This window comes from Amia ocellicauda, chromosome 18, assembly GCF_036373705.1.
Source record: "Amia ocellicauda isolate fAmiCal2 chromosome 18, fAmiCal2.hap1, whole genome shotgun sequence".
NCBI classification, from domain to species: Eukaryota; Metazoa; Chordata; class Actinopteri; order Amiiformes; family Amiidae; genus Amia; species Amia ocellicauda.
In genome coordinates this window covers 21,753,564-21,774,268 of record NC_089867.1, presented here as the reverse complement: position 1 = coordinate 21,774,268, position 20,705 = coordinate 21,753,564, and the positions used below count along the sequence as shown (strand labels likewise).

General features: G+C 41.6%; 1 protein-coding gene across 3 annotated transcripts; it reads left to right on the top strand.

Moving 5' to 3' along the window:
- The first annotated feature begins 3,247 nt into the window (after positions 1-3,247).
- On the top strand, positions 3,248-19,651 carry agtrap (angiotensin II receptor-associated protein). 3 transcript variants are annotated; one of them, XM_066691368.1, is made up of 5 exons: positions 3,248-3,377; positions 4,538-4,572; positions 6,029-6,140; positions 6,272-6,485; positions 14,030-19,651. In XM_066691368.1, the coding sequence occupies exons 1-5, from the start codon at positions 3,351-3,353 to the stop codon at positions 14,152-14,154; spliced, it is 513 nt and encodes a 170-aa protein (XP_066547465.1). In that variant the 5' UTR covers positions 3,248-3,350; the 3' UTR covers positions 14,155-19,651. The 3 variants fall into 3 exon arrangements, with proteins under 3 accessions (XP_066547465.1, XP_066547464.1, XP_066547466.1); XM_066691367.1 differs by having other exon boundaries at positions 14,027-19,651; XM_066691369.1 differs by lacking the exon at positions 14,030-19,651 and adding an exon at positions 11,658-12,329 and having other exon boundaries at positions 3,249-3,377.
- The last annotated feature ends 1,054 nt before the right edge of the window (positions 19,652-20,705 follow it).

Genomic DNA, 20,705 nt, shown 5'->3' with positions numbered 1-20,705 from the left:
CTGGTCATTAAAAACACTCTGAAACGCGTTGCTGGGGAGAGAGCGTTCGATTGACGGACGCCGAAGTGCGACATCACGGGAGAAGAGCGAGAAACTGACGGCTGAATGATTCTGGACTGCTGAACGAGAGGGCGTGATTTATGGAGAGTGTTATCCAGGAGGTCTATACAACGAACTGCCATGCTATTCTTTGGACATCAGTCCGCTGGGGTCCCATAAAAAACCCCTGATGAGGGTGTTTGATCAATACGATACTAATAATCAGACAAGCCAGATGGACTAAAGGCCCTCTTGTCATTCGAATTCTTTAGTCAGTTTGTCGTGCAGGGTGTGGATGGAGTGGGAGTTGGAGGCTGGAGACGTGGAGCTGCTTTCCTCGCCACCCCCTCTGCCCCCACGCTGTCACTGAGCCAGGGGTCACAGGAAGGGGTGGTGTGGGGGTGTGACCCTGCCACAAGAAACCAGTGTTTGGAACCAGCTCACCATCTGCTCTGTTTGTATAGCTCAACAATAAGGGTTTATAAACAGCTGGGTGAGAAAGAGCAGCGAATGTGGGAGCAGGACACACACACACACACACACACACACACACACACACACACACACACACACACACAAGCACTCACACCCACTGAGAGCTGTCTAATTTATAGCGCTTCTTGTGATTGTGTTAGGTTACGTTGGCATGGGGCAAACTGATGTTTAAATGTGTAATTCCACAACGCCGCTCACACAATATAGCAGAGAATTCACTTCCTCGTCCAACAGACATTTGAAAGGTCCTTCAAACTGTAATCAGTCCATTCAATCGGTAGTGTATACATGTACAAATTAGGGCCCAGAAATTGTAAAAGATGTGGACTGTAGCTGTGTAAGAGATCACTGATATTCTCAACAGCAAAATCACTTCTCCAATTAAAGGGCACTGCAGAGAAACAGTGAGAGAAAACAATGATTTTAAAGAAAAAACGTGCAAGGACTGGGAAATATTAACAATACTGCATTTGGTAACGTAGGCTTTTTTCCTGATCTGTGTTTCTGTGTATAATATAAATTAAACAAGGCGCATAAACAGCTCAATACTCCAGGGTAATTTCTATCGAATTAACATGTAGTTGCTCTGATGCACATCTTTTGTGACAGGAAGTGGTTAAAATGCTCCACATGGTTTTATTAGGCCAGAGATTGCACCATGTCTCTGATAGAGGGTGCGGAAAGATCCTAACAAGATGAGTAACATCCGACACACACAAGCGCCACACAATCTGAATATCTCTTCTCATTGTCGCTGTGCTCCTGCCCTCGCTGGTTTGGACATTATTTGAGGATCTGCTGAATGCTAATCGTCCTGTTTTGAGTCTTTCACACTTCCCCCTCTAAATACTACGTATTATGTTTGAAGACAAGGGAATTACACTCACTTCTTGTATATTTAATAACCTTATTTTCCAGCTTGTCTAGTGTTTATGCATCCTTGTACCGTGTAAGCCACTTTCAATCCCACTCGTCTTGAGCTCAGCTGGGTTGGCGGGAAGTTGTCTTTGCCCTACTTGACCCGTAGAAGCACGAGCCGATTGCAAGTGAAAGGGCAAAGAGTCATGCTTATCAGGGAGAGAATTAAAAGAGGCCGTGGGGGTGATAAATTGGGGGCATCTGGCCTCGAGCAGAGCAGATGGGGGAGACAAGCAACTTAAACAGTCTACGCTGAAGGGGCACATGAAATTGACTCGAGCGGTGTGTGTCACGTTCCTCTGTCGGTCCGAGAGAGGCAACAAAAACGCTGCCGGAGATCAGCAAACGGCACAGGCATGACAAATCTAATTGGCTGTTGTGTCAGCTCGCTGTTAAAGAGGGGGAATAAACATTGATCTGTTCTCTGGCATTTAGAAGGAGGCAGTGATTTTGGGTGTGAAAGCAAGATGTCCACCTCAATGCAATGTCTGCCGTCTTTGAAAATGAATAAGAAAAAAAAACAAGAGAATAAGATCCAAAGAAAAGTTCTGTTATAGCAGTATAGGAGAAGAAAACAAAAGTAAAAGCAGGAATGTCTGAAGGGAGCAATCACTTTCACATCAGCACAAGACTTTTCAAACTACGAAAGAGAGAGAAAAAAATAAATATAATCTAATGCATGAGCCGGGAAAGTGAAATAAACAACTAACGCGGTAAGTAAAGATTGTGTGTGTGTCTTGGGGAGGGGGGGAAGGGGAGGCTTGTGTGTGTCAGACCCAGCACCGAGCAATTTGTATTCAAGGCCTGGCGGAGCTGTGAAATTAATGGATCGCAGCTATGAGAAAAGGCTTTGTTGGTTGTCGGAAAATGAAACGGCTAAAGATTTCATGTGATTATGGAGAGACTCATAACCCGGGGCTTGAGTGCCGGCACACTGTGCTGTCTGAGGCCGTGTCTCGGGTGAAAACACATCGAAAGGGGGCTGATCGGTGCCCTGCCGGTTTCATGAGGTGGGGGAGGAGAGTGCTGGGTTGGCAGACACCCTTTTTTGGAAGTGATCCAGCACCCACCTGTGTAAAAAACACAATAACACACAATAACATAGCACTTTTACTAAGAAGTTAGAACATAAGAACATAAGAAAGCTTACAACCGAGAGGAGCCCATTCGCCCCATCGTGCTCGTTTGGTGTCCATTAATAGCTAAGTGATCAAGGATCCTATCCAGTCTGTTTTTGAATGTTCCCAAATTGTCTCTTCAGCCACATTGCTGAGGAGTTTGTTCAGATTGTGACGCCTCTCTGTCTGAAGAAGTGTCTCCTGTTTTCTGTCTTGAATGCCTTGAAGCCCAATTTCCATTTGTGTCCCCGGGTGCGTGTGTCCCTGCTGATCTGGAAAAGCTCCTCTGTTTTGATGTGGTTGATGTCTTTCATGATTTTGAAGACTTGGATCAAGTCCCCACGTAGTCTCCTCTGTTCCAGGGTGAAAAGGTTCAGGTCCTCAGTCTCTCAGTAGGACATTCCCTTCAGACCTGGAATAAGTCTGGTAGCCAGTTTTGACATCAGAGGGGAGAGGTAGCTAGATCTTCAAAACCTGGCTTGCACTGTATGTGGGGCAAGGCCAAGGAACATGCTCAACCAGGCATCTGCTTAACTTCTTTTTCTATTCCAATTTAGATTAGTTGTGGTTATTATTTGAAAGTCTGCGGAATCACAGTGAGAAGCGGCGATCAGAAATGGCATGCTTTAACCTGCTGACGATCACGTGTGCAGTCAGCTGGCTGCGGGGGGGGCACTGTCACATGACGCGGGTCTGAGCCGCAGCGCCGAGGAGGTCACAAGAAGGAAAAGTTGTCTTTTTAAGGCGGACAAGAGTGCACAACAACCCGAGCTCCAAGACATGGAAGTCCCAGCCATAAACCTGAAGGTATACACATGCTTTGAAACTAATCTTACGAGTATGTAACGGTGCCACTTTGCACTTTTTTGTGAACACTTTGAAAAGTTGTAAGTGTAGCTGTAGGCTGTTCATTGATGCTGGGCGTCATTAGCGCTGTTCTGTTCCTCAGTAACATTGTGGCGATTGCGTGCTATGTGGCAGTTTTGAATCGCAGTGTAACTACAGGGGTGTTTCACTAACTGCTGGAAACCGAAACTGGATGAGAAATAGATACTGTATGTAATGATTAATTGTAGCCTATAGTGTATGTGGTCTAATGAGTGCTAATGAGTATAATTTGCAATAGAATGCCAAACATTCAATTTAATATGAAAGTTTTCGACGTTTTAGGTTCTTTACATTGTCAAAAATAGATCTGCAACTATTTATTTAATGAAAAACAGTATACACAAATAGCAGTTGTAAGCTGTAGTCCCCCCCCCCCCCCATGTGTGTACATTTACTTGAATCTATCTTGAACAATGGTCAAAATCTGGGCACTTTTCTTCCTCTCATTGTTGCTTAAGCCCATCATGCGGATATTAAATCTGAAGCGTGGAGTTCCTCTCCAGGTACACAAAACGTGTTATAATAATCCACCGCTGCTCAGCCAATCAGAGCGACGCAAGCACACGACGTCACCTGTTATCTGTTCAATCAGACCTGTTGTGTACAGTACTTGTATACTATATATATGAAAACGCACATATAAGATGGTGTAGAGAAGCTGTTTTTCACATTTTTGGCACCCATTTTAATGCCCTGGGTCACATTTTACTGTCCTGTGATGCATTGGATTTTCTACCACATATCAGAGATAACATGTGGATGATGATTACTTTTGTTGTTAATATTTATCATTCATCATCATACATTGTGTTACAATTATATACATTATGAGCTACATATCTGGGCATTATTATTATTTAACAACTGAACAATACTGATGTTTTTGTCACTTCGAATGGACTTGAATCTCTACAAATGCATATTCTCAAGAAGTAAACGTGACCTTTTATGCACCCCGAACTGCCTTATATATTTGGTATGAATTAATAAAGTGACATGGAGGATGAAGCTGTGACATGTGTGTAACGGTTATTGGCACACGGGACAGTAAGTAACCCACCCTCTGCTCCTCCCCACAGGCTATAATACTGGTTCACTGGCTTCTGACCGTATGGTAAGTAGCTGGGATCTTTCGTTTGCTATTTGTTTTCCCCTCTTCTCCAGACACCTGAGGAATTTCTCTGGTTGACTGTTGTTGTCTGAGAGAGAGATCCTGGCCGGACTGGGTGTACTTTAGCAGCAGGGGTGTGACCCAGAGGCACAGGGAATCCCCTGCTCTGATCTCTTCAGCGATGTTTTCATACTCCCCTTCCCTGAAAACAAGCCTTTAAAGAAAAATGAATGCCTAATGAAACAAGTTAAATGAGCTTTTTATTCTGTTAATGTAGCACCCTGAAAGAAACCAGCATAGTCTTAGCACGGTGGTAAATTCTTTATGAATGTGGCTTATATTCTCTTATTAGCCTATACATTTCCATAGTGCTCTATAGGTGATGCAGTCATTGAGTAACATCTTCACAGCTTCTGCTATTACTGTACAAATACAATGACTGGGTCCAGTGAAATGATTTATGAAATATCTGTTGACATACACCATGAACAAACTGAGGCAATGAAAACAAAATCAATCATTAAACTAGCTTAGCAACATGTCTCCATTTTCAGTTTTTTGAAGAGGAAACGGGATTACAATGGTCGTGCTTTGCAAGATGTTTGCACATGCTTACCGGAATGTGTTACAGAAGTACAAGTGTTGTAATTGTTACTACAGATTTAAATATTAACGGTTTTATCACGAGGCTTGCAGCTGTTAATTAAGTTAATATCGTATTATTGTACATGTACAACCCCCCTCCCCCCTAAGAAATTGCTACAAGGTTTGAACTCTTACTTAATAAGAGACAGAAAGTAGAACAGACGGCTTAGAAATGGATAATCTCTATATGTATAAACCCACAATGTAGAAAAATGAAATAGAAATATATTCTGAAGAATCTTTAATTTAAAATGGCACAAGCAATTATGTGGAAGCCGGAGTTTTGGGTATATATTGCATGCACTGAATCAAGGTGTTTCTGCACAATTGTCCGCTGTATGTTTACAGTTTTTAAATTGCATTAAAGGCAATATTAAGGAGTCATTTTCAGAGAAATAATGAAATGATATAAAATGGGGATCTGCATTTCAAGAATGTGGTTTCTATTCCAGCTGGACCTTCAATGAGGTCATTTGAGCAATTAGTAAAAGTAACCAGTTTTTTCAGTTCTCTATGGCCTCCTATAAAACCTGCAGCACCATGGTTTGCTTGTGAGGGTGTCTGTGTACCCCTGACTTTAAAACACAAAAAATATTCAGTAAGCAATGTTTCCTGACCTGTGCTGACTGCCCAGACTTGCCATTAAATGCCATTTGTGGCTGATGGAAACTCACCTGTAGGCTTAATAGTACCAGAGATCTTCCCCAGAATTCGACAAAGCATTGGCACCTGTTTATTAAGCTGAAGTTAACATCAGGGTTGGGTATTGGTCAAATTAATTTGTTGCGAGCTCTGTCTTTGTTCTGGTCTACAGGAGCTGTATGTTTGAGTGGTTTCCCAGTTCCTATACCTGGAGTAATTTTAGTGTCCTGGGGCTGGGTGTGTGGGCTGTTGCTCAGAGGGACTCTATCGACGCTGTGCTGATGGTGAGTCCAAACATCTCTCTTCGCTTGTCCTCTTGTGCTTCAGTAGCTATAATCGTAGTGCTTTTCACCTTGCTCCTCAGAGTTGCTGGTGGTCCTGTGTCTTAAGTCCCCTTTTTCCTTCACTCCCTCAGTTTCTGATCAGCCTGGTCCTGACGATACTGACTGACATCATTCAGATCGCCATTTACTACCCCATTTTTGACGTGAAGTTCACAGGCCAAATCAGAGACACCTTTCACTTCTGTGCCGGCATGTCCATCCTCAGCCTGTTGCTCAAACCCGTGTCCTGCTTCTTCGTCTACCAGATGTACCGTGAGAGGGGTGGCGAATACAACGTCAACTTTGGTAAGCAGTCCGACGAGGTGGGCAGTCTCGGGCTCTGCTCTGTGCGGGGGTGGCGGGCGCGGGTGTAAATTGCATTGAGTTTTACGTTGCGTTCAGCTGACGATTTCTCTAAGGAGAGTGTCGTAGCGAGGCATATCGGGTCGTTTTACACCGCATGGAACTGAATATGGCCTCCAGTGTTAATTCAGGCAGGGCTTACTGTGTTTAACTCTTACAGTGGTGTTGGTAAATGGTCCGTCACAGTTGGGCTGCTCAGCATCTTTTTTAGTGTTTGCACCCTGATGCCCTGCAGGTCTTTTCATCTCCACAGCTCTTGGAAGTTGTTTGAATTGTTGGTGTCCTTCTGGAATGGACAAAGGTTCCAACCACGCATCTGCAAATCAATCGATAGTGAAAGAATGGCACCAACAGCCTAACTCAAGACTTTTGGTACTCTGACATCTCTCATTGCAGTTTTCCCGCAGTCCTTTTAAAACAATTCATACTTTTTGAACCAGGAAAGGTACAAATCTTTCTTTAACGGTGAATTGACGCCATTGGCAGTCATGCTGTGTCACGAGATAATGGCTGCATTCTCCTAATTACGATGCTGATGGAGGTAATTTAGCTCTTTAGTTAAAAGAACAGAGCTCTACTTGACTTGTTACTGATTGCCTGAAGTGGGCAGCCTTGGTAGGAGAAAAACAACAACCAAAGTACTGTTGGTCATATTTAACAGGAGCTTCAATGACGAGCCAAGCACATAACTGGTCACCAGACACAGAGGACTGTCCCCACCCCCAAGTATATCTGAAATAATACATTTTAGACCTTGTATTATTGTTTCTGAAAGAAATAGAAAGCTGTAGGGTTATTGTTGTACTCATATGAGTATTGCTTTACAAAGGCATTCTCAACCTGCACCTTACACCTTCAGCAACACCTCAAACCGAAGTGCTTATGCTACTCCCACAGGGTGTTAAAGTGTGTGTGTGTGTGTGTGTGTGTAAAAACGTGTCAAGGTAGTACCTTCCGATTCAAAAGATATTGTTTAAAATTGCATATTGTTTCAAATGTGAACTGAAGATTATTACAGCATGGATGTACAGTGCCTTGCGAAAGCATTCACCCTCCTTGGCATTTTTCCTATTTTGTTGCCTTACAACCTTGATACAAACCCCCCAAAAATCTATTTTAATTCATTTGATTTACACAACATGCCTACCACTTTGAAGATGCAAAATATTTTTTATTGTGAAACAAACAAGAAATAAGACAAGAAAACCGAAAACTAGAGCATGCAGAACTATTCACCCTCCCCAAAGTCAATACTTTTTTTGCCACCTTTTGCAGCGATTATCAGCTGCAAGTCTCTTGGGGTACGTCTCTATAAGCTTGGCACATCTAGCCAATGGTATTTCTGCCCATTCTTCAAGGCAAAACTGCTCCAGCTCCTTCAAGTTGGATGGGTTCCGCTGGTGTACAGCAATCTTTAAGTCATACCACAGATTCGCAATTGGATTGAGGTCTGGGCTTTGACTAGGCCATTCCAAGACATTTAAATGTTTCCCCTTAAACCACTCGAGGGTTGCTTTAGCAGTATGCTTAGGGTCATTGTCCTGCTGGAAGATGAACCTCCGTCCCAGTCTCAAATCTCTGGGAGACTGAAACAGGTTTCCCTCAAGAATTTCCCTGTATTTAGCGCCATCCATCATTCCTTTAATTCTGACCAGTGTCCCAGTCCTTGCTGATGAAAAACATCCCCACAGCACGATGCTGCCACCACCATGCTTCACTGTGGGGATGGTGTTCTTAGGGTGATGAGAGGCGTTGGGTTTGCGCCAGAAACAGCGTTTTCCTTGATGGCCAAAAAGCTCACTTTTATTCTCATCTGAGCAGAGTACCTTCTTCCATATGTTTGGGGAGTCTTTGGCGAACAGCAAACATGTTTGCTTATTTTTGTCTTTAAGCAATGGCTTTTTTCTGGCCTCTTTTCCATAAAGCCCAGCTCTGTGCAGTGTACAGCGTAGAGTGGTCCTATAGACAGATACTCCAATCTCTGCTGTGGAGCTTTGCAGCTCCTTCAGGGTTATCTTTGGTCTCTTTGTTGCCTCTCTGATTAATGCCCTCCTTGCCTGGTCCGTGAGTTTTGGTGGGCGGCCCTCTCTTGGCAGGTTTTTGTGGTGCCATATTCTTTTTATTTATCAATAATGGATTCAGTGGTGCTCTGTGGGATGTTCAGAGTTTTGGATATTTTTTTTTATAACCCAACCCTGATCTGTACTTCTCCACAACTTTGTCCCTGACCTGTTTGGAGAGTTCCTTGGTCTTCATGGTGCCCATTGCTCAATGGTGTTGCAGACTCTGGGGCCTTTCAGAACAGGTGTATATATACTGAGATCATGTGACAGATCATGTGACACTTAGATTGCACACAGGTGGACTTTATTTAACTAATTGTGACTTCTGAAGGTAACTGGTTGCACCAGATCTTATTTAGGGGCTTCATAGCACAGGGGGTGAATACATATGCACACACCACTTTTCCGTTTTTTATTTTTTCAAATTTTTTAAACACGTTTTTTTTTTCATTTCACTTCACCAATTTGGACTATTTTGTGTATGTCCATTACAGGAAATCCAAATATAAATCCATTTAAATTACAGGTTGTAATGCAACAAAATAGGACAAATTTCAAGGGGGTGAATACGTTCGCAAGGCACTGTAAATGTCTTATGTCAGCTCCACTTCAAAATGTAATTTTCAGTTAGTGTTCTAAACTAGATTTTAAAAAGCCACAACGTTCTCTCCTGGTTGGTTGTTTTTTCCATGGCGTTGGTGGTAGGAGCATTTCATTTACTTATACCTGTAGGCTGTCACATTGCCTCGCATTGCCTACAGGTTTTTTGGTCAATACCAATAATTGGGAAGCAGAATTTCACGATTACCAATATATCTGCCGATATTTACTTTTTTGTTAACATGCAAAACAGAAATTTTCTAGCATGGATTCTTCAAATCTCTCCCTGTCAGAGAGAAATTGTCAAATATGCACTGCAGGCAGGCCTTTTACATTTGTACATTTTACATAATACACTTAACATAGATTTTCATCATAAATAACAACCACAAATCAAACATTGTAAAAAATAGAATAAGGGAGAATAAAGGAAATAGTTTCAATTTTATCCAACATTGTCTGAGAGCTGTGTCTTTTCACTCTCATTGTCGTTACATTGTTCTCTGTGATCTGAGCTTGCTAGTCATTTGGAGACGGTTTTTGTTTGCTGATATCCAGTCAACATCTTCACAGTTTTTTACGGTTTACTCTTTATTCTATTTTATTTTAATTGCTATTGTAAATTTTGCAGCACACTGTGGAGTCGGAAACTAAAGCACTGTACCTATGTTAAAAAATAATGGTAAATTATAATAATGACTGTAAAACCAAAGAAACAGGTATTTATTTATTGTCTGAAGTCTGAGGAAGGTTTTTATGGTAATTTGAAAAAAATATTTAGCCAATAGTTTAAGAAAATATATCGGTGAAATATGTGTCAATAAGTAGTCAAGTACAACTTAAATTGCACTGACAGCTGGATGCCTCGGTGCCCATGGACCGGAAGTCCCGCCTACCTGTGACAAAGGACCGAATGTCCCGCCTACCGGAGACAAGGGACCGGAAGTCCCGCGTTACCCCCCAGGTGCCCCTTGAACCGGAACCTCTCCTTCCCACCCTACCCCTGGGTTACCCTTTGACCATCCCCAGTCAGTCATCTTGGTATGGAGTTAGCCATTTTATGAGGATGACAGCCATCTTAGTAAGGGAACAAGGTCATCTTGACAACAGGTTACCGCTACCTCACCTTGTTGGTGTAGGTGTGTAATGTTTAAGAGACTAAACTTGTTATTTTTTTGTTTATTTGTTTTTAGGTTATATTAGGCTTAGGGTGATAATGTGTTAGCAAAATAAAATAAATTCAATAAACAGAGAATAACAACAAAGTTTTAATTAAAAAAAAAAAGTATTTTAAACTGTGTTTAGTGAAGTGAGTGTTTTTAGGTTATATGTTTTATGATAGTGTTAGTAAAATAGAAAAATAAAGAGAATAACAAAATAAATTAAACCTATACCTAAACTGAGCACATTACCACTGCTTAGTCAGAAATGGTTTTATTTAAAAGTAACTTTTGTCTTTACAGAAAACTAAGTTGAAGACCTAAAATGTCCACATAACAGAAATATTTTCACAGAAATGTTTCCTTATGAGACTAGTGAAGTAAAGGTTTAAAAGTGATAATAATAAAAAGAAAGAAATGTCAATATTGGGCTATTAAAGGGAACTGTATGGAAACAACTCAATAGGGCTATTAAAATAAGTAAACAGCACACAAAGACTGTGCAGCAATAATCAAACTGATCTGTAGTAAAAAGTCATGTCTGTTTACATATTCCTTTTTTATTGTTGTTCTTAGTTTTCTCTCTGGTTTAGTGTCCTGGAAAAGGACAGCACATACTTATCAGACTGGGTGTGTAACGGCAGAGCCCTGAACGATGGCTGCATGCTAGATAAGGCCCTGCAACCAGGCCTGGCCATATCAACCTCATGACAGAGCCAGAGAGCTCTAGTTTATGTAGCAGTCATATGAACCCAGTACTCCGAGTGTTTGTTTTTTACTAAAAATGTTTTTATAGTGCCTCTATGTATTTCACACTAGGGATGCTTCAAGACTATTAACGATTAGAACAAATTTACTAACAAATAGAGGACAATGTGCACATGGGGCGGGACTTCCAGCGGTCAATGCAATTTCAGTGGTACTTGACTACTCCGATACGTATATTTCTGTGAAAGGCAAATATTGGCCGATAATATTGGTGCTCCGATATATCTGTCGTGCCCTAATTTTTATATTGCAGTATGTTTTGGGATCATATAAACTAAACTAGGGAGAGAGTGCTCTTTTGCAGGAAATCAGTAAGTCATATTCTCTGGACTGTTTCTTTCCACCAACAGATGAGTAAAGATAGCTGTGTTGCAATTGTTGAGGACTTCCTTGTTTGTTTTGCATCATTACCATCCCCTCTGCTCTCTTGCTTTGTGTGCGTTTGTGATTCCCTGATTTTGACCTTTCACCCGTTTCTTTTTCTCTCTCTCTTTGGTCCCCGTTTCCTGTAACGTGGCCCTCAGACTTGGAGACCTCAGTGGACAGTCGGTACACAACGGACAGTGGGGACAGTGCCCCCCTTGGTCGCCGATACTGACCCCTGACCCTTCACCCCCACCCTCTGCTGTCCACCTCCCTCTGTTTTAAATCTGGCTTTTCTTCTCCAGCCGGACATCTTCATCTCTAAACTTCCCCCTTCCAGCCCTCCAGGAGCGGAAACGAATGCTTCTCTGTTTTTGTGTCTCTCTTGCTCCTCAACCAAACATGTCTTGAGTTCTGTGTTTCTGTTGCTTATGTATGTTTCAAGTAGCCAATCACTGACCTGACGGCAACTCCCCCACTTAACTTAACTGCCAATCAGAGAATGCATTCATCTTCTTGATTAGGTGTAAAGCCAAGCATCTTCTAATCCATTACATTTGCCAAAAAGTGTTGCTTGCCTTGTCTTTGTTGTGTTGTATGTAATCATGCTTTTGTAGGAGATTCAGGTGCTGCTTGTATTTCTGTTTGTAACCTACAATGTCCAGTCTTTATATCTTTATATCTTTATATGCTTTAATGTTGTATGTTTTTTGTGTGCCGACTACATCGTCTTAATATAGGGATTTTATTTATTTGTTTAACAGATCATATATTTTTCAAAGGATGCTGTTTTGTTAATTTTTAATAAAGATTGTTTCTTTTATAAAATGTAACTTAACGTTGCTTTGTGTGTATATGGCATGGCAATTTATTAATAATTTCTTTACATTTAACACTGGTTGGTTTTAATGAACAAATCTAAACAGTTAGCCTTATACATCGCCATGAGCTGCTGAAGATGTGTAAGTGTTTAGAAAAGTGTTTTTTAACCTGTAAAACGTGTAACGTGTGTAATGTATACACACTTTTATCCAAGCTGCTATGTGATTAGAGAGAGATGAGATATCAGAATCCCTGCACAAAGGCAAGGTGATATTCCCAAAGGGTTACAGTATATATCTCTAAGTTATAAACATGGATGTGAGCAATATTGATAGTCGTATTAGCTGAAGCAATGGAGGCGATGTATAACCCTGCACTTTTAAAATGGCATTGTTTCAAATGTGGGCTTCTATCCTCAAGAAAGCATGGTGTGTGTTGTGCTGAAAAGCTTTCTGTCTGGGGCCGTATCTGTGCTATTTAACTGGCTTGCGTCAGCACGTTGTCACAAACCTACTTCTACCATATAAGGGTAATCCCCTTGGGAGACCATCAGGAGAGAAGCGACCGGGCAAAAGACTCTGTTATCCTCCTCTGCTAAAGCTTGGGTTTGTAGTGATGACTTGCGAGAGAAATCACGACTCTTTCATCAAGAGTCCCCTACTTTCACCGAGCATTAAAACTGCTTAAGAAACAATCACTAAAGAATGCAACACAAGGCATATCAACGTGATTTATGTTGTGCCTGAGGCAATGATATGAATCGCTTTAAAATCGTTTTTTTAAAAAGCTTTTCCTTCAGACTTGTTTTCCTCTCTGTAACTCTGCTGTATGTAAGTATGGCACAGGACACAGCAAACGGAAGGGTCCATTGTGTCTGGACTCTAACGGTTAGCGCTGGCCTTCCTTTTGGCTCTCGACTGTCCTTGCGCTGTTGAAATTTAAAGCTCTTTGCTGCGTCTGATGATTAATTCACACCCCCCACACTGTTACCCTGTCACACACTAATCAAAACAGAATCAGCTTCATGCCTGTTCAGCAGAGCAGTGATTATGAGGGAGATCCCGTTATTAACATAAAAAAACACTTAGGCTAGATTATTTCTACCAAAAGCTGTTAATATATCGACCATAAAATAGCTGCTTAATATACTAAATATATATTTTTTTCTATAAGCTGGATTCTTGCTTATGCACACACACAGTAGCTCTGTCAAATTTCATGTTTATTTGGCACTGAGCAGCTTTTGAAAGAACATCTTCTAAGGAGATTTGAAATGTTGCTTCCTATCCTCCTGTTCTGGAAGAGTGGATTGCCATTTTAAAAAGGAAAAAACCTTTTGACCAGCATCTTCATTGTCGTACGCATGTGAAGTGAAGCGCTCTTGGTAGCGGCTGGGTGGCGTTCAGACAAAGTGGCCAGAAAGTTTGTAAGGACATCCCTGGTCTGGCTGTGAATGGGTAGCTGTGTTAGGGAGTGTTTTGAAGGAGGGGCGATGGTTTATGATTTAAATTAAATTCTTCTCTAAGCTGAAGCTGCACATGTCGAATGTCAAGTGTGGATGTCGGAGACCTCTTAGACTAAGCCAGAACATCTCCGCGGGTAGCGAATCCCACTTCAGAATCCTTATGAGGCATAAAAGTAATAAATAAAGTCACACTTGCCATCTTCTGAGACCTTGTGTGAATACCCCATTGTTCTGTGTTTCCAGCAGGTTTTCCCAGCATGACCCGGAACAGGGACTCCTACCAGTCCATTGACCCACAGGACACTTCTCCTGCAGCGGCGCACCAGTATGCCCCGGCCGAGGAGGGCAAAGCCGGGCCACGCGTCTACTGAAGGGGGAGAGAGAGCGAGACAGGGAGCGGCCAAGGGTTTACACAAGCCAAGGGCTGCCTGTAGGCTGTGGTTTCAACACGATAGGGGGGTGAGGTAGGCCCATGAGGGGGAAAGGAAACAGCCTGGAGGAATTCTACATGGTGTTATACTAAAAGTTCCCTGCACTGCTTTCAAGCTCCACACTTTTAGGTCAGGAAAATGAGTTTTTAAAATACAGATTGCGGTTAATGTGGCTATTGGGTACAAAGCTGTTTAAATATTTCACACATGAGTAAACGTCTCTTCGGATGAGGTCATTGTATATATTAATGTTACGTTTATTTTTAACGATGCTGTCAGAATGTGGTTTAATAATGTGTGAATGTGTTTTATCACCACCGGGGACTTTCCTGCAGGTAGTTTCCCTCCCCACAGACAACATAAAAGAAGCGTCGCCTGTTGCTAAATATTTCTTTTTAGTGTCTGTACTAAGGAATACTTTTGCTTCCAGGTTAATGCCTGCGGTTCTGTTGTATGTGATTAGATATACAGACCTGAAGGGGAAAACCTCAGAAGACAATGTATTGTGCCAGTTTGGCCCTTGGGTATGTGAAGACTATTGCTACTGACGAAGAGCAAATAATGGGGAACGTAGGACACAAAAGCTATTGCTCTTGGGAGCGATTGTTGCCCAGCTTAAGCAATTTCTCTTATCAGTTTGCAAGATGTCAGACCAACAGCTGCCTCAAGGACATGCTAGACAAATGCAAGCTGATATCTTGAACTAAAATGGACTAATTTATAACTGGGCAGGGTGTCACCAATAGAAAGTCAAACTGCAGGGAGGTTACTTAACCTGTTGAAGTATTGTAAGCCACTGTATTCCTTGTGAACCCCACTATTTGCTCTTTAACATCACATACCCATTGAGCTCCACTCCTGTCTGCTGCGTTAGATGTTTCCGTTTTGGTCGGTTCCTATAGCTTTCAACAACATCTCAGTAGATGATTCCTCATTCAGCTCATTGGGCAGAACCCCAATGAAACCCATCTTTGTAAAGTGATTATTGAAATGTAGTTACAGCCACAGAGCTGAAGCACATTTCTACACCCTTTTCAGTGTAAATCTAGAGCAAAGCTGTATAGGGTTTAATTGAAAGCCTTCAACAACTGCTTTGCATTATGGATAAGACATCTTGGCAAGAGGAAATCTTTTATTCTGGCGTTCACCTCAAGTCTGCAGCAGAATGTGTGATGTCTATCTAATCTATCCATCTAATAGACTCCTCACTTAATTTTGTTCATATGCCACGAGCTGAAAGACTAAGTGTTATTGTACTGGTGCCGACCGTGCGTTGTGTCTTAATCATGTAAACCCACGATTTAGCTAAAATTATGCGTTTAAAATTACATGAACTGTAGGCAGAACTTTTTTTTTCTTTCCCTGCCTGTGACGTCTGCACTGTAGTCATGGCATGAATGCAGGTGCACAACACGTTCTCGTTATACTTTGTTGCCTTTGGTCTTTGGGGCTGGAGACAGGCGTGTGATGTGTAATTACAGGCAGTTTACTGGTGTGCCATGTGCTGTGACTCGTGTTTCTTCTTTATTAGGAGGGGTCTGTGGCTGAATTACGGGGTGCCCACGCACAAGAATGGCCCCTAGATCTGCCAGCTGTGCCAGCCTCTTCCCCCGTGCGTCTCGGTGTAAATCCCTTTGGAGACGTAATGAGGTTGTGGGCAGTGCACGTCTGCAAATTGATTTTCTTGTGAAAAAAAAACAATTCACGCTGTAGAGCTTTGTGAATTATGCCAGACTTTTAATTGGTATAATTTTTTAACCTCTCTCAATTGTGCATCTCTTTGTTGTTGTTGTTGTTGTTGTTGTTTTTTTAATTAACCACGTTGCTTAATACCACACCTGAAACTAGTTTGATTTGTTTTGATCTTCAATAGATGATATATTTGGGGAATTTAGTGTCCCCATCGAATCTGATCTATTGCACTTGGGGGATGGTAATATGAAGTAGTCTACTGTACAGCATGGTGCATTGTGGGTCTTGCAAAAACCAAGATAACAGAACTTAAGTCCTGTTAAGCTAAACTGCTTTCTGACTGCTTATTTGATCTCAAATTATAGTATATATTTAAAGGTAACTTGATAATGTATTCGGACAGAATAATAAAGTTTTACCCGAGCATGGAACGAAGCACAGGCCTTCTGCTGTACCTGTCTTGGTGTTTCTGATTAATCTTGACCTAAACCCATTGAATGAATCTTGGTAGCTATATGTTCTATTAAAATACCACCACAACCTCTTAGCTTTGTTTTGTGTTCAGTGTGTATGTACCGTAAAGAAATGTATACCAGATACTTATCCACAATTATAATTCTTTCCTCCTTTATTAAGAAGATACTGTCGAGTTCCAATTAGCCTTCATGTTCTGCAGTTCCTTCTCCTGCTCTTTCATTTCGAGTGCCGTCTTATTCATGGGAGGTTGTATCCCAGTGCCATGACCTTGTTTAATGCATTGCGTTTTAAATGTAGATCTCAGTCTCGGCTGTTTGTTTTTCACGTCGCATTAGTGCAATTACAGGTTTCCATAGGAACTGCGTACAAGGACGGTGTGTCTGGTTTTCCAATATTTGTTGATGAACTAAAACAAAATGGTTGTTTCTATGCCTTATTTATTGATGTACTCGCGTCCACCGTATGGTACGATTGATGTCGATGGGACCAGTGTTTGGTTGGAAAGAAATGTGGGATCTTGGGCTTCAGAGCTGGCCCAGGGCTCTCGAGATGCATGGACAGGTTTTACATTGTGTGTATACAGATTAAATCATCTCAGTCCATGATGTCCTCCAGTACGTCGCTTAGATATGTTATTACTATTGGAGTACTAGCTTTATAATTGTTAGGTTGTAAGTTTGCGGTGATGTCGCTTTACACTAGAGGTCTTTGTTGAAGGAGATCCTAACTAAAGAGGTCTGGAAGGAAGATGTCTTGAGGTCTGAATCAATCCTCTCGTGCTGCCGAGCTTTTGCCATTGACACTTCATGTTGCAGCGTACACTTTGTTCTTTAGATTCTACACTGGATATATTCACTATCCTAGACTCTGAGGATGCTAGCAGCTTGGTAAAGATGGACAGCTCACTCAACTTCATTCCCGAATAAGGTGTTAAAGCTTTACTTAATCAAAGCATTTTGTGTCATTCTAACAGATATGTGATTTCCGTTTTTTAATTATAAACCTAAACGATGTGACCCTTTCAATGTGATTAAAGGTAGGGTGTGACGTTTTAATGTACAACCAAGAGGATTTTATTATTATTATTATTTTTGTCCTGCTGAAAATGAAGTTACACTGGTCATGCACAGTACCGTTGTGTCATAATAGTTACTAGAGTTTATTTGCAAACCTTGGCTCTGTCTGAGCATTTGCGTGATTCATGCTGGTGTCACATTCCACACACTTATGCACTTTGCGTCTCGTCGCGTTGACTGTTCTGCGGACGTGATGTTGTTCCACACCTGGCGAAGGGAGTTGCTCTGAGCTGGTCCAATTGCTCCATCCATCTGCGAGTTTTCATCTCGTCGGCTGAAGGTTTCTCAACTTGCTTGGCCGTGATTAAGGGCCATTTAAATACCTACAGCAGGTCATTTCTCAGCAGCGGCGTTTGCGAGTTAATCATGCGCCACTTATATTCCATCCAGGGGGATAATCTGTTGTTTCAGAGATCCAGTGATAGATTTGTCTGTGGAGAGAGTTGCTGCTAATGTCCTTGCCTCTCCTTACTGCCTGCAAGAACACATCACTGTTAACCCCAGCGAGGTTCACAGCACAGATGTCCCGTGCTTCCCAGCCTGAAAAAAACACAAACGCAGCAGCAGTTTGATTTATCTCCTTCGGTGGGGTACAGACAGCATGTTAACAGATTGTTCTGGTAGCCGCGACAGTTTCCTTCACTCATTCCCAACAAACCCAGCTTGATTTCTAGAGCTGTCTAATGTGTTTTTGCAGCCGGCAGTTTGTGTTCTTTGACGTAGCACTGGGCGGTTTATGTGGATTGTTGTTTATTAAATGCCTTTTTTGTTTCTTAGTTATCGCTTTGCACTTGATGTCATGTTGAAAGCAAGCCTTGTTTTATTATTGCTTTCTATTTATGTGTTGTTTTTCGGCATAACTGCTGTTCGGGTAGTTGGTGATGATGTTGAAAGTATTAAGGGCAGGTGTGAGGGTGTGGTCCTGGCACAATGTCTAAAAGAAATGTTATTTAAATGTTTTAGGGCTTTACCACTTTAGAGATTATAGCACTTGAAAAAAGCGATCAATTTATAGCCAGTGTTTTTTTTATAATTAGTTTGAATCCTGTATGTTGAGAATACGTGCCATACTTGCATTAAACATTGAGTTGGTGCACCCTTTGTAATCTAAAGTACTTTTCACATTAAAAACAAACAAAGGAACAATCTTATTATCTCTGGAGTATTGGAAGTTAATATACAATTTGATGCATTTACTCCATGTTTTTTTGTTTTGCATTTCGGCTTCAGTCACTTTATATGTGAAATTCATCCAATTTCAGTTTGTGTTTGTCAGTGTATCTACTGTGCCAAGGAATGAGCCGGTTGCAAGGGATCCTACTGGCAGAACTCGTGTCAGGTCACTTACGTAATAATTTATAATCGGCAGCTTTTATCCACCGGCCCCTTGCAGAGACTGAGGGGGCTTCAGGCGTGCATCAGTCACTTACGCAGTTTTCCATATCATCTGAAGGTCAAGTGCTTTGCGTGGGTACCAGTCAACAGTAGCAGTCGGGCTTGAGCTCGGATCCCCCTGGTTCCAGGAATGTACGGAGAATGCACAGTCGTTAATCTGCAAACCTAGGTTGAATTGAAGCAAAATATTACATTTCAGATGCACAGTACCTTGCATTTTCATGTATGGCAAAAAAGCAGATCTATACGTTCTCCTTCTCTTCCTTTTTAGGTAATCCAAACATAAAAAGGTTCGATTTGCAGGGGGAAAACAAGTATCTATTTTTCTTAGTAAGTAAGATAACATTTTAAAAGTAAATATACAACCAAACAAAACATAACCTCTGTTCTACAACTAATGTAGTCAGTCTGATTTAGTAATCTCTCTCGGATGTATTATCTGAGAGATTGTATTTTGCAGCAGTGTGGTAGAATACTGTGCATTTCCAGTTGTATCGCTGTAATAAGCACTTTTCCAAACTCAATCCTGTGACAGTGCTACAGGATTTTTTGCTGCTTGAGATCAGTTTAAAAAAATTAAATAATGCCATTTCTAGGTTGGTAAACAAAGTGTTTTGGGCAGGTGGTGTCAAATGTGAAGGCTGTTGCACAAGGTGGATGTCAAAACTGCTCTATGGATTGAATAATACATTAAAGTCACCCCTGCACACACACACATCCCATAATAGACTGTTACAAATTGAGCTTGAATGAAGTGAAAAGAAACATGTAATAAAGTTTATATGTCACCAACAAAAGCTGTATTTCAAAGTGTCTTTTTTAATATTATTGTTTTTGAACAACAATTCATTTTCTACAGGATTCTTTCTCTATTATGACTGCCGGCCTTGTGCACACTTTTGTGCTTGCAATCATTGCTCCTCTTGCTTTCTAACCGTGACTAACCTGTATGGAATACCACTTTATGTATGCAGATACAGATTCCTTCTACTTCTATAGAACTAATGAACGGTAAATGAACCGCTCTGAATTTTAATTGTGAACACGGTGCCGCTGTCTCCGACACGCTTCTTACACCTTGCGCGTCTGTATCGTGCTCTCCGCGTCTCTCCCTCTGAAAAGTGACAGTGTGAGGTCTTAATTAATGAATGCCCTGGCTGCTAATGATTCATGTGCACAGACAGTAACGAGCTTGTGATGCCGAGGTCAGAGACGAGAAGACTGGCAAATTAATGGGTTGTTGATTTATTGCAGCTTCTGCCTCTCATTGATACGAGGGGGGCCTCCTCTCAGACGGTCTCGTTTAACAAGGCAGATGGGTATTCTGGTCTCAGAGCCCTGCGCCGAACTCCTACAGCCTTCAGCCACCCTTGATTACATTTGCAGGTGGGCGACAACGAGGACTACAGGGTGATGAAGCGAATAAAAGATGTTCATAGTGATTTAAGTGTCATTTTCAGTGTCACTTTTCTTGTCTATATAATTTTGATTAGCTGAGTAAAGGGTTTGGGGATTTAATAGAATCAAAATATGAGATGCAGATAAAATAACAACTGGTGAGTTTCTGAAATGGTGATGCCGTATCCTGTGCAAACTTGAACAGATAGTCTTCCCTCTCAGGAGGTCCAGTGTTGATGTCACACTGCCCCCCCCACCCCCACTCTCCACACTGCTGCCAAATTGTTCCAGCCTGTCAGCGTCGGGGCAAACGGCGACTCTGCCAAATAGTGTCTCCTGGCAGAATTTGCCACTCTAGGTGCCAAACCATGCCTCCAGTACCGCTATGCCCTTGTGCAAATTATAACCGAAAGCAATTTGCAATGTACTGTATAGCAATATTGATGTGATCTC